At 38.8% G+C, this 14,987-nt stretch overlaps 1 protein-coding gene across 3 annotated transcripts in view; it reads right to left on the bottom strand.

Moving 5' to 3' along the window:
- Nucleotides 1-14,987, bottom strand: part of LOC138933829 (uncharacterized) — a 36,843-nt gene that overhangs the window by 8,835 nt on the left and 13,021 nt on the right. Inside the window, exons 3-4 of one of the 3 annotated variants that reach the window (XM_070296857.1) lie at nt 13,572-13,798; nt 9,797-12,076 (exon numbers count right to left, since the gene is read on the bottom strand). The exons of 1 other annotated variant lie outside the window; for it this stretch is intronic. In XM_070296857.1, the coding sequence (XP_070152958.1) occupies nt 9,797-10,190 (394 nt within the window). In that variant the 5' untranslated portion in view covers nt 10,191-12,076; nt 13,572-13,798. The remainder of the gene's footprint in view (nt 1-9,796; nt 12,077-13,571; nt 13,799-14,987) is intronic. One more of the 3 variants, XM_070296859.1, reaches the window with a different exon arrangement.

Here is a 14,987-nt window from a genome sequence, read left to right as displayed (position 1 = left end):
ATAAATTGTGCTCAACAAGCGAAAATGTATCATTCGTTTAAAAAATCAACTACATATTCCATTATACAATCTTCTCGAAAAACTTTTGAGAGATACGAATCTGTAGATCGATCTAATATATTATCGTAGTATGCATTATTAATCATTCGTTTTATTCCATCGACTTTATGCGAAACCGATGCACGTACACGAGAGAAAAGAGACAGTGACGCACGCCGACGACGTTGATCTGGCACAACAAAATGTTCTAAAATTATCAGTGGCTCTCGACGAGGTGGTGGGCGCGCACTATTCGTGGCCCTAATCGACGCGATTTTGCGCGGGCGAACGGCGTTATTTCAAGCCGCCACGCAACCACCTGAGCCACCCAGCATCCCCAAATACCCGGGATGACTAGTGCGCGGCGAGCGTCAAATATTTTCCTATGTTGCCGATGAGTCAGTTAACCGATGATACAAGATTTTTGGCAGCGTATCATTATTTCGCCTTCTTTTCGGTGTACGCACATACAGGATATCACGCTTCTATCGCGTTATTCTTGACAAGTTCTCTTCGACTAATCTGAAATTTAAAAAATCTTTTGCACCAAACTCTCGTACAGAAGATAGATAAGAACTTTATTTACGATAATAAATCGAATTCATCGCAATTTAAAATTATGAGAATCTATCGTGTTGGATTGATGCGTGGTATAAATTAAGATGTTTCCAGATAATGTATACGAGATGCTCTGGCACGAAATTACGAATGATTCTGAATTCTTTTACAATGCTCTTTCGATATTGAATAACATATCGATATGCGAGAAGAATTGAGAAATTAAGATAGAAAGACATGAGGATTGTTTGGTAAAATCTATGTATTAGAACTAAAGAAAAAAAAAATGCGCGTTTATTTATAATATCAATTGGTTATTTCATTATATATAATAATATTTTTCAATATTCAACATTATCTGCTTTATTCAGTAACATTTGACTTTAGAGTCTATTTATACTTGTTTGGTGTCTTTTAAAATACACAGAGTTGTATAGATTGCTATTTCTCTAGCAATTCTTTTATATTTCAAAGTGTACTCTATTTGAAAACATTGCACGATGATACGTAGTTCAAATTTCGAAACTACAAATATGGGCCGCGTGATAATATAGATCTCAGAATAATGCATGGTAAAAAATATATTGCAAAAACAAAAAAAAACTGCATTTTAAATCTAAATACTCTATATTTGTCACTGCTTTTTTCGCACTATATGCAGAATAATCGCTGTAGGCGGTGTGCGTTTTAAATCGCTCCTGCATCGAGCCGATTATTCTGCTATTACGTACTCTGGTTCTACGCGAGCGGTGAGTCATGTGACAACTCGCGAGGTTTTCGCACGTTTTTTTTTTTTTTTGCGCGATACGAGATAACCGAGATCGTTGATTAATGATATCGTTTCCGGTAGACGCGAGTATTTACTTCGACCTTTCAGAAGCTTGTTACACTGCTATGATGAGAGCGTTATTTCCGATTATGACAGTAATTGCCCCTCCCCTTCCCTCCCACCCCCCGTGCGTAGAATTTTACGTCAAATCAATATAATGTGATTTTTAATTATAAAAATTACCAAGCAAGACAGAGTCCGGAGAAATATCTGCAAAGCATTTCATAACAAATGGAAAAGTTCGAAATTCATCTTTTATTAATGCATTTAATTGATTAAAAGAATAATTTTTAAGATAGAGAGATTGTGATACAAATATATAATATTTAAATAAAAAAGGAATAATGTAGCGTTCTTGTAACGGTAAATTATGGAAAGAGAATATAATATAATTCTCTTTATACAATTAAATTAATATCCAGCTGTGTATTTCTTAAATCATTCCTGCAGGCTATGTTACCCATCGTAGTCCGTATAACGAAAGATTTGTGCTTCTTTCCTATGTACTCTTTAGAATAAAATTGCCGGGAGAAGGAGTTATCAAAGTAAAACGACATTTGTATCAAAGAGAAAGAGAGAAATAAAAGGGAAATTTGTTCAATAATTTCTTAAATTTGCTTATTTTTTTCTTTTTGACGAAATACTGTTCGGTGAATTAATAGAATTTCAATCAATATAATGGTTGGAGATAAATGAAACGGAATGAATAAAATTTTAATAAAAGAGCATCCGTGTGACGCGAATAATTTTTAGTAGGCGGTTGCACAATTTCGGATAAAAGATCGGCAACGAAATAATCAAAAGCAACAGCAGTTAGTTAGAGATTTTCCAAAAACGAATTCCTTCTTTAAAGAGCCTCGTAAATTTATCGGCGCGGAGGCGTAGAAGCGAATTTACTATTCCGAGGAGAACTATGCATTTTAACTATAATTTATATCGCACTTCCTCGTTTCTCGACCTTTTAATGCGCAATTCTGTTACAATGAGTACTTATATGCGAGAGACACACGGCTGAAACCGCGCGCATCATGGCGGAACATCACGGTCATAACTGCCATTATGCTACACTCCATGCGCGAGAATTTGACTTTTCTGAAAGGATCGTTTAACATGATTGCTTTCCTTAGACATCACGTTGGTGCGTAAAAGGGGATAAGCTCGTGCGAGATGTCCACTATTTCTGTATATTTTTTTCAACAACTCTATTTATAATAATCGGAGCAGCGGAAAAAGATTTATCACGTGTATATATATGTGTGTGTGTGTGTGTGAAAGTTACGAAAGCGTAATGCAAGCAAATATTAATAAACTGCGATAACGTCAAGACGAGGCTAGGGTAGGTGGGGAAACTGCACTTACTAACAATATAATTACTTTACGAATCGCGGATATGTATACTTTATATAAAATTTCTGTTAAAAATATAACTTTTAAAATAGCGCGAGCATGTAATAAAATAAGGGAGAGGATGTAATCGGATATAATCAGAAAGCAAAAAGAATATACTTATACGATAATCTTTTATGATTTTTTTTTTACCGCGCAACGAGCGTAAACAACAAAGTTATTATTGTAAAATTATTGTTTTAAAATTACTTTAAAGAATTTTTTAAAATCATAAAAAAACGTGCATCTTATATATACAATAAAATCACGTTATAGACTTCACTTTTTTGGAAGCTAATCCTTCTTTAAAAACAATTTTATTGTGCGGCGAGAGGAGAGGGAAGAGCATTTTTACCATTTATCTTGAGTATTGAATCGAAGTGAACTTTTTACTGACACGAGTAAAAACAAGCAAATGGCATTAAGGGAATAATCTGTCTAATTGTCAATTGTAATGAAATGTACATATTCGGTGTTATAAACGAAATAATTAGATATTGTAAAGATAATACAGGGATTCAAACTTAATTTCCAAAAATCTCTGTAATTTTTCGCATGGTATAATATGACACGCATCCCCTCGATTAAATGATCAGGAAACTAAATTCATCGCTGAAATCAATATTATATTGGGTGATTGCATAAGTTGCCCGATTTAAATATAAACTTCAATAGATTATTATTTTAGAGATAACATTTTTATTAATCAATTATATAGTCTCCATTCTTTTCTACAATGGTTTTCCAACGATCTATAAGCTTGTCGATTCCATTTTTGAAGAAAGAACTTGGTTTTTCTTGAAAAAAGTTTGTAAGGTGGTTTTCGACAGCTTCCTCGGAATTGAGATTCTTGCCATTTAAACTATTCTGCAAAGACCGGAACAGATAAAAATCTGAAGGCGCAATATCTGGAGAATATGGCGGGTGCTGCAAAATTTCCCATTGCAACTCCTGCAGTTTTCCTGCAGCTTATTCCTTTCAGTCAGGAGATGCGGCACCCACGTATCAAGCTTGGAAATGTATCCAAGCTTTTTTAAATGACGAAAAGCGGTTGAATTATCGATGTTCAGCCTCTCAGTAATATCCTCAGTTCTAATCCTTGGGTTTCTTTCCACTAAGGCATACACAATGTCGTCATCGATGCCAGAAGGCCGTCCAGAGCGGGGTTGATCCTCCATGTTGAAATCACCATTTCGAAATCTGCCAAACCACTTTTTGACTGTTCGGAGAGCAGGAGCGCGGTCCAAATAAACGCTTTGAATATTTTTTTCTGCAATCCCAACACTCACGCCTTTCCGAAATTCATATAGCATTATATGCGGCAAATGCACCTTCCGTTCTCCATTTTTAATGATTTCTCTTATGCACAAATGGACTTATCTGAACAATGTCTGACGCTAAATTGACATAAGACAACGTCATCTATTCGGTGTAAGCAACAATTACCACACGAAAACAATAGAACTCCGCCATGCAGCAACTTAATGCCATCTATGAAAATCGGGCACGAACTTATGCAATCATCCAATATTTAGAGTATCTAATTTTATTAATAACACACACTAAATGTTTTATTCCAAAGACAATTTAGACATAATTTAGAATTAATAAATCTATTCGAGGGTGGACTTTCTGGAAAAGTTGATCCGAAAACGCGTATTTCATACAAGAGATAGTCGTAAGTCCACCCAGACAATCCTCCCAAGACTATTTTTGCACCGTGGCCTATCGATTTCTTTGATCCTCTCCCTCTTGTATAGTATAGCTCGCGTGTACTTGGACGTCAACGGCGGCTACGTATAACGCGTAGTTAACCCCCTTCATCTTCTTCCCGCTTACGTTAGTCTTATCGGTCGATGCTGACGTAGATGCTTCGTATGTCTATGAGCCATTCATAGATGATAACAACTCACCAACACATATTGCTCACCGGTATATTTTTATCACGCTATAACGCACGTATACGTACAAATCTGTATGCCATAGCATAAAAATATACGGGAGCAACGTGTTTGTTCCTATATGCGATTATCCTGGTCATTTCTATGCGAGACTGTTTAATATACCGTCCCTTCCGTATGAGTCCACAAGGATCGTTATATCGCGCGTAAGCGGGTCGATTTTTTTTTTATCAGCCGCGTCTTTCGTCGCGACACCCGTTGACGCTTAGATTGGTAAGGGTATTAGATATATATGTATAAGTTTATTATCCTATCGTAAATTGGTACTTTGACAGGTATTGGACAGTACACGTAACAACATAATCAAAATAGCATATAGCCTTAAGCAAAGATCATTCGAGATTAATATCGCGTAACATTAGTTATTAATCCAAAATATGTCATATAAGTAAAATGTTATTTATTGACATATATAGCGCTATCCGAAACGACTGTCTATGTAAGAGCCATTTAAAGTATCTAATTTTACGCTCTGTGGGTCCCCGTTGAATGGATATAGTAAGATGATTAACCGAATCAATTTAAGAGACCGTAATACACCTGTTACTGATTGTTCAAGTTATAAGCTTTTCACGTTAATGATATTATTATATTCCTTTTTATTTGTCGCGTTTCTGACATTTATTCGCGACATATATAGCCGCGTTTATCGAATAAATAAAAAGAAACACATTATCACCAAAAATAAAAAGTCTTTTTATTTTAATCTAATAAGAAATAAAAATAATAACATAGTCAATAGATCAAATATTTTCTATCGGCACGATACATTACTTTGTGTATTATGTAATAAAAAAACATAAAATCGATTTTAGTCGAAGTATAATAAACGCGCTCGTTTACGATATCGACGGTATGCACCTTTTACGTTTTATATTACGTAACTTGATCTACGATAAAAATTTTATAGTATTTTACGATCGATTGTCAGGGTGGATATACGTCAGCTTTGACGTATGCGATAAGGTTGTAACAATGTTTCGGCATATGGTCGTGCCTTGTCACGCGACGTAAGCATAACGAAACAATGATATTACCCAGCGATTATTTTATTTTAAGCTGAATGTAGCTAATTTAATAATAATATAAGATTATGCTATTATAAATATTTCATTCTGGCAAATTATCTCAAATTGTACGTATAATTTGTTTCTACATGTTGCTTTCTCTCCTTTCTTTCTCCCCCCCCCCCCCGTTCCACCCCTCGAAGGGTTATTTTTGAAGACATTGCTTAAAAAGAAGTTATCAAATCACTGGTAATAAGAAAAGGGCCTATTTTTATAGTTGTTACAGCAACCATAATTGAATAAGTATATAAATGGAAGAAATTCAATGGTTTTTTGAGGTACGCGAAGTCTTGACAGTAGAAAAAAAAAACCAATTAAAGGCAAATCGCGCAAACTTTTCCAAGAATTACTTATTTTCCTATATATATATATATATATATATATATATATATATATATATATATATATATTCATCAAATCACAGAGAATAATTGTATGTCTATTGATTCTGCAAAGAATTTTGTGATTGAATATAACAGTGTATTGTAAAAATTAATGTATGTAGATGTCGTTTACGCGTAAATACTTTTACGCACAACTTTGGGAGAGAAATAAAGAGCAGAGATCACATAAGCTGCTCAAGCTGGCATTATTAAAAAGACGTCAATGAGAGCCGAGAAAGAGAGAGAAAGAGAGAGAGAGAGAGAGAGAGAGAGAGAGAGAGATGACTCGTTCCTTTTTATCCGCCCACTGTAGGTTCGTATATGATGTACGATTTCCTGTCTTACGAATCCATACAATAATAACGAAATGTCAGGCGTGTACATGCGATTTACTATACGCATTATCGTACAAAGCTACGACACTTTAAACAATAACTTATGCAAAGCTGCGCTTCGATCCCCCGTTCTCGTGCGTAAATGAAAGAGGGGGGGGAAAAAAAAAATGAAATCTTACTAGCGCACACGACGTTACGTTTATATTTTTGCGCAGAAATAACACACAACACGAAAGAGTTTTTGCGCATGCCGGACGAAATTGGACGCGGTCCATTCGAATTGAAAGCTATCGTTAATCTTTTAATCGTTTCACATCGAAGGAAGGCTCGTTCCTTTATACAAACTTGTACTAGTGATGTGTAGCACGCCGAATTCAACAGGACTGCCGACAGCGCGTGGAATTAAGAGTTATCGTTCTTCAATATCTTTTTTTCTTTTGCCCATGCTGGGCGATTCTCGACGCGGCTTCATTCTTTCATCTTCTCTAATATTGTCTTTCGTGCTATCTAAAAAGCATTAGATACATGAGAACCTATTACTAGCTATATAATGAAAAAAGAGACTATGGTATATATTTAATCTAATATGTAATTTACCAATATCAATTCAAAAAATATTGTATCATTTTTAAATTACTCTATGTATATAGTACAATAGTATGGAAGATTTTTCAAAGAAAAGTCCGTCCATTTCTCTGCGAAAGAATAAGAATATTTCGTGTGACAAATGTGGATCTGTAATACTCTGTCTCTCTCTCTCTCTCTCTATATATATATATCTCTTTCTTTCTCTTTCAATATTGATTCAAAAATATTGTATAATATTGTTTTTAAATTACTCTATGTATATAATACAATGTAGATTTTTCAATGAAAAGTTTGTCGAGTTATTAGCAAATGGATAAGAATATTGTACGTGTTGTTCTGTAAAACTCTCCTTTTCTCTCTTCATCTGCACGCTAATTTCAATATAGTTTTTCTATCTGTTGTAATAATATATTGAAATTGCGAGTTAAAAAAATGTAACTATTTCTAATACACACTAGGTTACACGTAAGATAGTTCTATTCTCCAATTTAAATTATAAATGTCAGAAAAAATTTTTATATTGATGAATTGATTCACAAGTGTTGTAAAAAATGTATCATGTACATACACAGATATTATATATATATATATATATATGTATATATGATAGGGAATTTTTTTGGACGTCAAGACCATCAAACTCGCAGTTTACTAGCGGTTACCGGCGATATCAGCGTCCGGTATCCGACGGCTGATCTGTGAAATCGCGCATACACTCGTAACTTAAACGCAAGTTTCGAAAATCTTATCCAACTTTTAGAAACCTCCGACTCATAATTTCATTAAACAGGCTGTCCCCAATTTAAATGGCAAAACTTGAAGAGCGTGTAGGGGATCGAAGAAGAAGTCCTTCAGAGGTTTGCTCGTTTTTCCTCCATTTTGGAGAAAATCGCAAAAATTCGATCTCTCATTGTCAGTTGCTCCCTTGAGTCGATTGGCACCGAATAAACTTTCCGCTTGAAGGTTCCTTACATATGTAAACACTTGATGTTATCCTTTACGGTGCCAATCAATTCAAGAGAGTAATTAAGAGACCGAATCATAGATGCGGTGCACCAAATATCACTAGAACAATGTCTAGCTGCAATTAATGAGATCAGTGCTAGATGTAACAATAACTGCATTAAATAGATGATAACATAAATAAATAAGTAAAAAAACGAAAACTTGTTTTGTTTCTTTTTTTGTGATTTTCTCCAAAATGGAGCAAAAACGAGGAGACCTCCAAAGGACTTTCTCTCTTAGCTTTTCGATCCCCTATACCCTCCGGAAGTTTTGCCATTTAAATTGGAAACACCCCGTATATACAATGGTTTTGTTAAATTATTCGTACCTTTATGTTACGCTGCATAAAACTGAGCGAATTAAAAGCCGAAATGTCTGCCGTCGGTGAAACTTTGCACAAATCATCCTGTATAATATAGTTACCCTAGCGTCAAAAAAATTCAACAGAATGAGATACTAATACTGTTTGAAGGCAAACATTACATTTGCCCGTATAAAATTTAAATATTACGAGAAACGATAATATGTCGGCGCGTCCAACGCTTGATAAAAGCGTAATGTAAGAAGCATTTTTCAAATTTTTTTGCGCATTAGAGCTTATAGCAAAGTTACCAGTGTCTGAGCTATCTGTACAAATTGTTGTTTTAATATGGTTAATAATAAAGAAGCTTTCGATTATACAAATAAATCTCGTTAGTTTTCCTATAAATATGATATAAAAAAGTATCGTTACATATAACAACTGGTTAGAAATATTTAAGAATATTATAAATTTTTAACAAAACGGATAATCTATTTTAAGAAATCATGATTACGGGTTAAGGAAGTGCAAGCTACACAAATTACATTTGGTCTAAAGTAACAAGAGTACTATTTTACCTAATTTTAAGGTTCAATCACAATAATTGCTATATTCGAATATACGTGTATATATATCGCTATATCGAATGGACGGTTAGAAATTCGATTAATATTAGAGTAATTTTATGCTTGCGGAAAAATTTGACGGTGAAACGACACACGTCGATATTGAATAATAATAAATAATTATCGCGGCAATATAAGATTTAATCGGCCTTTAAATACGCATATCATCGTCAATTATAACCGATTCAATTTCCGTTTAGAAAAATTTGAGTAATTTGCGTGTATACGGGCAAATATAATCTCACGTTTGATATTTGAGAGAGAAATTTTATCGTTATCAACAACGCACGCGAAGCGTCTTCTCACGAGCCACATTCGCGGTGACAAGAAACTTAATAGCCAGTCTAGAAATACAGGTTTCGACGTGCTGCTGATCTTAAAGCTCTTAAAGATCGATTATCATACATATAGTCGCGGAGTGTTTAGACCGGCAGCCGCAGCAGTCCCCGGTACTCCTACTAGGATAAAGGGAAACTGTCGAAAAAATGCCGAAATGGCTCGAGAGCGACATAAATTATATATCTCACGTTCGTTCTGCCTGTGGCTTGTCGCGGAAAAATCTTTGCGGATAATAGCGTGCGAAAACGTCGTATCCCGCGCGGCAACGTAATAAATAACAAGCTCTTTCTTTCGCGGTGAAACGGATTCGCGGACAAAAACCTTCCATTCGATTTCGCGATGTCAGGCGTGAAATGGTTGTTTATCCGTCAAGTATTACCTGATGGCGGCGGTAACGGCGCATGGTGATGATGATGATGGTGATGGTGATGATATCCCAGAGCGGGCGGTGGTGGAGGGTATACCGCTCCCCAGATACAGGAAGCGGCCGCCGCGGACGTTTGCTGTTGGCGATGATGATGATGATGATGCTGTTGGTGCTGCTGTTGCTGTTGGAGTAGCTGTTGCACTTGCGCAATGTCCACAAATTCCTGCAACTCACCCTCAGCCTCAGGCCGAGCGGCGTCACGCACTCGCCCCTCGGTGGTGGGTACCACCGCGAACGAATTACCACCACTGTTGTGCTGCAGGTGTTCGAATCCCGCGAGCGGATTCGCGGGCTCGTAATTGCTGCGCCCGGTTGTGTGTTCGCGGCGCATCGCGAGTGCCAGCATCTTTTCAACCTGTCCCGCTGTCGCCGGTTGTCGTCGACCGGGTGTCGACCCACGTGATCTGCCTCAATCGTTCCTCGCACCGTTTTCTACGCACCGTCGCCTCGTGTGCCTTTACCGACGACGAGGGAAACCTTGGTAAACGTTCGTACATGTCACGGCGTCGCTAAGACACCCTACTGACCATCCGGGATTATCCCGGTCCATTCGTTTATTCTCGTTTTTCAACAATAGTCTCATATAGCGATGAAAATTTCACGGGGATGAATAGATAACAGTCAAATTGACACGGAGAGCATCCTCCCTTGCTTTTCATCTAGCGCACCGCACATTTTTTTTTGTAACTCGCGCTGTCCTTTAACAAGGACTGAACGTTAACGTTGTAGAGAATAAAAAGATTCATCGGCATAAATTTGCGAGTAGATGCTTCCTCGATAGAATTCCATGTTAATAAATTCCAGAAATCGGTGTATCTCGTGACAAAATTTTGTCATTCGCGGCATTAAATTTTTCCGCGGGCATTTATCCAGCTTATTCGATCAGCTTACGTTCCCAGCTTGAATAGAATCTCGTCAAGATAAAATCACTTTGACCAGGGAAAAGAATGTTTTCCGCACGTTGGTTGGTTACAAAGGTGGCCGTTAAATCGCGAACGTACCGGTACGTGCTGATTGTACTGTATCACCAAAGGATACGGTTCTCTCTTACTCTTCTCATGTTCCTCCGGCGCATCGACCTTCCGCTCTCTTTGACACGTTGGCCCCTCCTTTGATTCTCTTCCTCGCGATTCTTCGACTTTTTCTTCTCTTTCGCAAAACCTTATCTTCACTATTCCTCCTCACACGTCGGTTTCTATTATCACGCTTAGGCTCACTCACATCTATCGTTTCTCTTCGGTCTCGTTGATCCGATGGCCGATGGCCAATGGCGAAGAAGCGTGGTGAGGCGAGATGCGGCGAGACGAGGAGAGATGAGGCGAGGCGAGACAAGGCGAAGCGTAGCGAGGCAACTAAAGGGGTTCACGATGGCCCGCGCTAGACTAATAAAGCGTGGCTCGCGCGCGAAGCTGTCGGTTGCGAGCCTGGAGAGTGCGCTCGCACGTTCGCGCGTGCAACACTCATGGGAAGAAGCAAGGAGAACGCGATCGCGAGGCGGCTGATGTCGTCTCGTGCGCCGTTCGATTCGTGGCCGGTGATGACGAAGATTCAGCAGTGTCACGTGTGTCGTCGACATTACCCCGTGGTTACTCCCGCTACTGTTGACGGTGATTGTCTACGCGAAACAGCCCTCTCCCCTTCACCCCTTCCTCCCCTCTTCGTTCAGCTTCCTCTCTCGGAAAGTTCTCCTCGCCCTTGTCTCGCCCCCGTTTCCTCCACGGGTTCCGGACCATTCGTCTCTCCCGCGTGGTCTGCAATCTCCATTCATTCCTTTCCCCCGCCACCCTCCGTGCAAAGATGTCTTCTCTCTTTCTCTCTCTCTCTCTCTCTCTCTCTCTCTTGCGTGCGCGCGTGTACCTTAGTTTCCCCATCCAAACCCGGTACATCTCGCCGGTGTCCTCTCTCCATCCGGCTATCCCTCCCCTTGGTACCACCGACGACCGGCTCCACGTTCCTTCCCTTCCTCGAGACACGATAGCGTCTCTGTCTCGTCAATCTTTTTCCTCTTTCTCAGTGGCCCGAACGTTTGAACACCAACGCGTTCATCGCCGGTACCACAACCGACGTTCGTCGGGTGACGTCACCAGCGTGGGCGCACCCCCGTATGAAAGAAAGAGAGAGAAAGAGAGTCTCGTTCTCCCATCTCTCTTTTCAAGCGTGTCCTCTTTTCTCTCATCTCTTTCTTTCTTTCTCTTTTTCTCTCTATCCCCGCGAATTCCACTCCTCTGGTTTCTGTGGTCCAAGTTTATCTCCTTTATCTCTCTCCTTTCTTACTTTTGCACGCGCGTGCAGACATAACAAATCGATTGGTGACACAATGCAAAAAATTAATGGTAAAATACCGCTGAAAAAATTTTACACTGACAACAATTTTAGTAACAAATCATAAAAAAATAGAAGGTACAAAAAATTTAAATGGTGATCCATTTGGTCCAGGATAGCCCACAAAACACATAGACACGAACACACATGACCATTCGACAAAGGGTTCAAAGGTCGTTAGCCTTGCAGCTTGAACCGATTTCATCCTATGAGCGAGAAAGGACAGTAGCTTTTCATCTTGGAGTCAGCTCACATTTCCAATAAAATGAGCTAATATTAAGTCTGGGCTATATTATCTTCATTTAGAAACAATTGATTAAAAATACCTTTGTTAAAGAGAATTGTATTATCAAAAACGTTAGTTGCGGAAATCTCGATGATAGCCGACGATGACGATGTATCGTGACGATGTTGATGGTGACAACGACGACAAAATACGACGGTGACGACAACGACAGAAACAGCTACGACAACAAAATCTCTACGGCGGTGGCATAATCACAGGCGTGTGCGCACCATATCGGGTAAGACTATTTTACGTAGGTTTAACATCTATCTCTCCTCCTCCCACCCTATAGCCTCATGTTACCGAGCAAACACACCTTTTTAGCGGCATTTCATTAATATCATAATGGCAATGGAGATCAAGCGAATGAGTCGGCTCGGTGTGCCCTGGGGCGAACCAAGAGGCGCTTCTTCGTGGCCAACGCCTCTTGCCGTGCGCTAACTGTCTCGCGTCGGAGTGGATCATTTGTCTTCCTCAGCAAACTACAACTACGCATGTTGTATACTCCAGCGACTGTCCGAACAGTTGGGCACTAGTCATTTTCGCGAAATTATTTTGCCGTGGAAATATTGGCAGTATTTCCTATCTAAACATTCACATCCCTAAATATAACGTAAGTCAGTTTTTAATTGAACAAGAATTGTTTATAATGCGAGATAATAAAGCAGCAATAAATTAAGAGAGACTGCATGTTTTTACTTGTGAAAATATTGTATAATACTTACTATCGCGCGTGATGCGATATAGAAAAACTGTTATTGTAATCAACCTCGCTCGCAAATTTTATTTGAAATGTTTGAAATAGTAATCAATTTGCATTATGGCTAAAAAATTGAAATAAAGTTAAGTAAAGCTTAAGTAAATAATTTCATTGAATTGTCTATTAATTCGCAAATTCGCTTCTTGTTTATTGCCCTTGGCTAATGAAATCATTTGTTTAAGTTTTACTTATTGTTAGCTGTTTCAGTGCACTCTAGTTCTATTCAATGACAGATTACAGATAAAGCGCACGCCTAGCTCTCGAACTATCTCATCCTGACTAATTACGGCGAAGCCACGAGCGACACCAGATTAGCATTCTGGTCGCCTTAGATATGAGAAGTTGCGAATGAACGTTACCTTCATTGCGAAGAGGGGAGTATGTGTCTGACTATAGTATATCCGCTCTCTCCTTCTTTCTTTCTCTCTCTCTCTCTCTCTCTCTCTCTGAGAGACATAATTTGAAATTGTCGGCTGGGTCAAAGAGCAGAGCTCGGCTACTTAAGCGAGTTGACTCTGGTGTTCCTCGGGGTCACGTGCCACAGCTTCTTCTCCTGCTGTAATCTCCAACACCGTTGCCCTTGTTCCTTTTTCATTATAAAAAGAAAAAAATTTTGATCAATATGATTTAACATGGATATCACGATTGAGCTACATTTGTTTTTACGATCATATATATGGCATATATGGATCATATGTATGGCATTGAGATATATACAAAATTGCATTGCATTCTTGCATAAAATTAGAAAATTTTTTGTATCGCATACGTATTTTTCTACATACACACACAGCAGATATTATTTAATATCTAATATATAAAGGTATTATGAATATAATAACAAAAAGATATACTCGACGACGTACGTAATAATAAAGATACATCATGTATGACGTTTGTATATTTCGTTACTAATTGCTAACGTATGAGATAAGATTTCTTACATCTTGTAATATCTTCCACTTATTTACGATAGCCCCGAGAACACGCAGTCTTGGAGGCATGACCGAGTCGATCTGACCTCATCGGATGTGGCTCTGATTTGCTCAATTCATCCACGACGTTTCTATGCTCGTGCGCGGTCTCGTACAGCTCTCACGAGCGCTTCAATACACGGTCGTCTTGCGCGGAAAAAGAGCCTCTGCGCGCGATTGCTATCGTCTCTGCCTCATTATTCCATTATGATGGCGTGTGGCGTGTGCCATACCCCATCCGCCTTGCCTTCTCAGCGTTGACCGCTCTCTCCTCCCACTTTTTCTTTTCTCCTTCTCTTTCTGGCTCTCCTTTTCCCTCCTGTCATCCTCTTCTCTGGCGTTTTCCTCTCCATCCGTTTTCTCTTTCTCATTCATCCATTCGATCCATCTTGGCTCATGTTCCTCTGGCTTCCTTCGTATCACCGATGGAGAGACACGCGTACACATCTTCGTGACGATGATGTGCGTGATATTACGCGCCGGAATACGTGGAGCCAACACCAACGGGAGAGAAAGAAAAAGAGGGAAAGACGGAGAAAATAAGAGAGAAGAAAGGAGAGAGGAAGAGAGAAAGTGAGATGATAAGAGAATGTTATAAAGAGAAGAGAAAAGGAACGTGAAAGAGCGACAAAGAGATGCAAAAGGTGGAATAGTAAGTGGGATAAGGATAGGATATGAGGGATGGACGATGAGGACGAGGCAGGACAGAGACTCTCAAACGGTTCGAAACAGGTTCCAGGACCGTTGCCTTACTTCGATCCCTCTCCAGTGGGTGGAGAACGAGTTACAGTACGCGCGCTA

The sequence above is a fragment of the Polyergus mexicanus genome, unplaced genomic scaffold, assembly GCF_030449975.1.
Source record: "Polyergus mexicanus isolate NDT 795.1 unplaced genomic scaffold, iyPolMexi1.0 SCAF_6, whole genome shotgun sequence".
Lineage (NCBI taxonomy): Eukaryota > Metazoa > Arthropoda > Insecta > Hymenoptera > Formicidae > Polyergus > Polyergus mexicanus.
The sequence above is the reverse complement of the archived record's forward strand: the minus strand, read 5'-3'. Positions and strand labels throughout refer to the sequence as shown.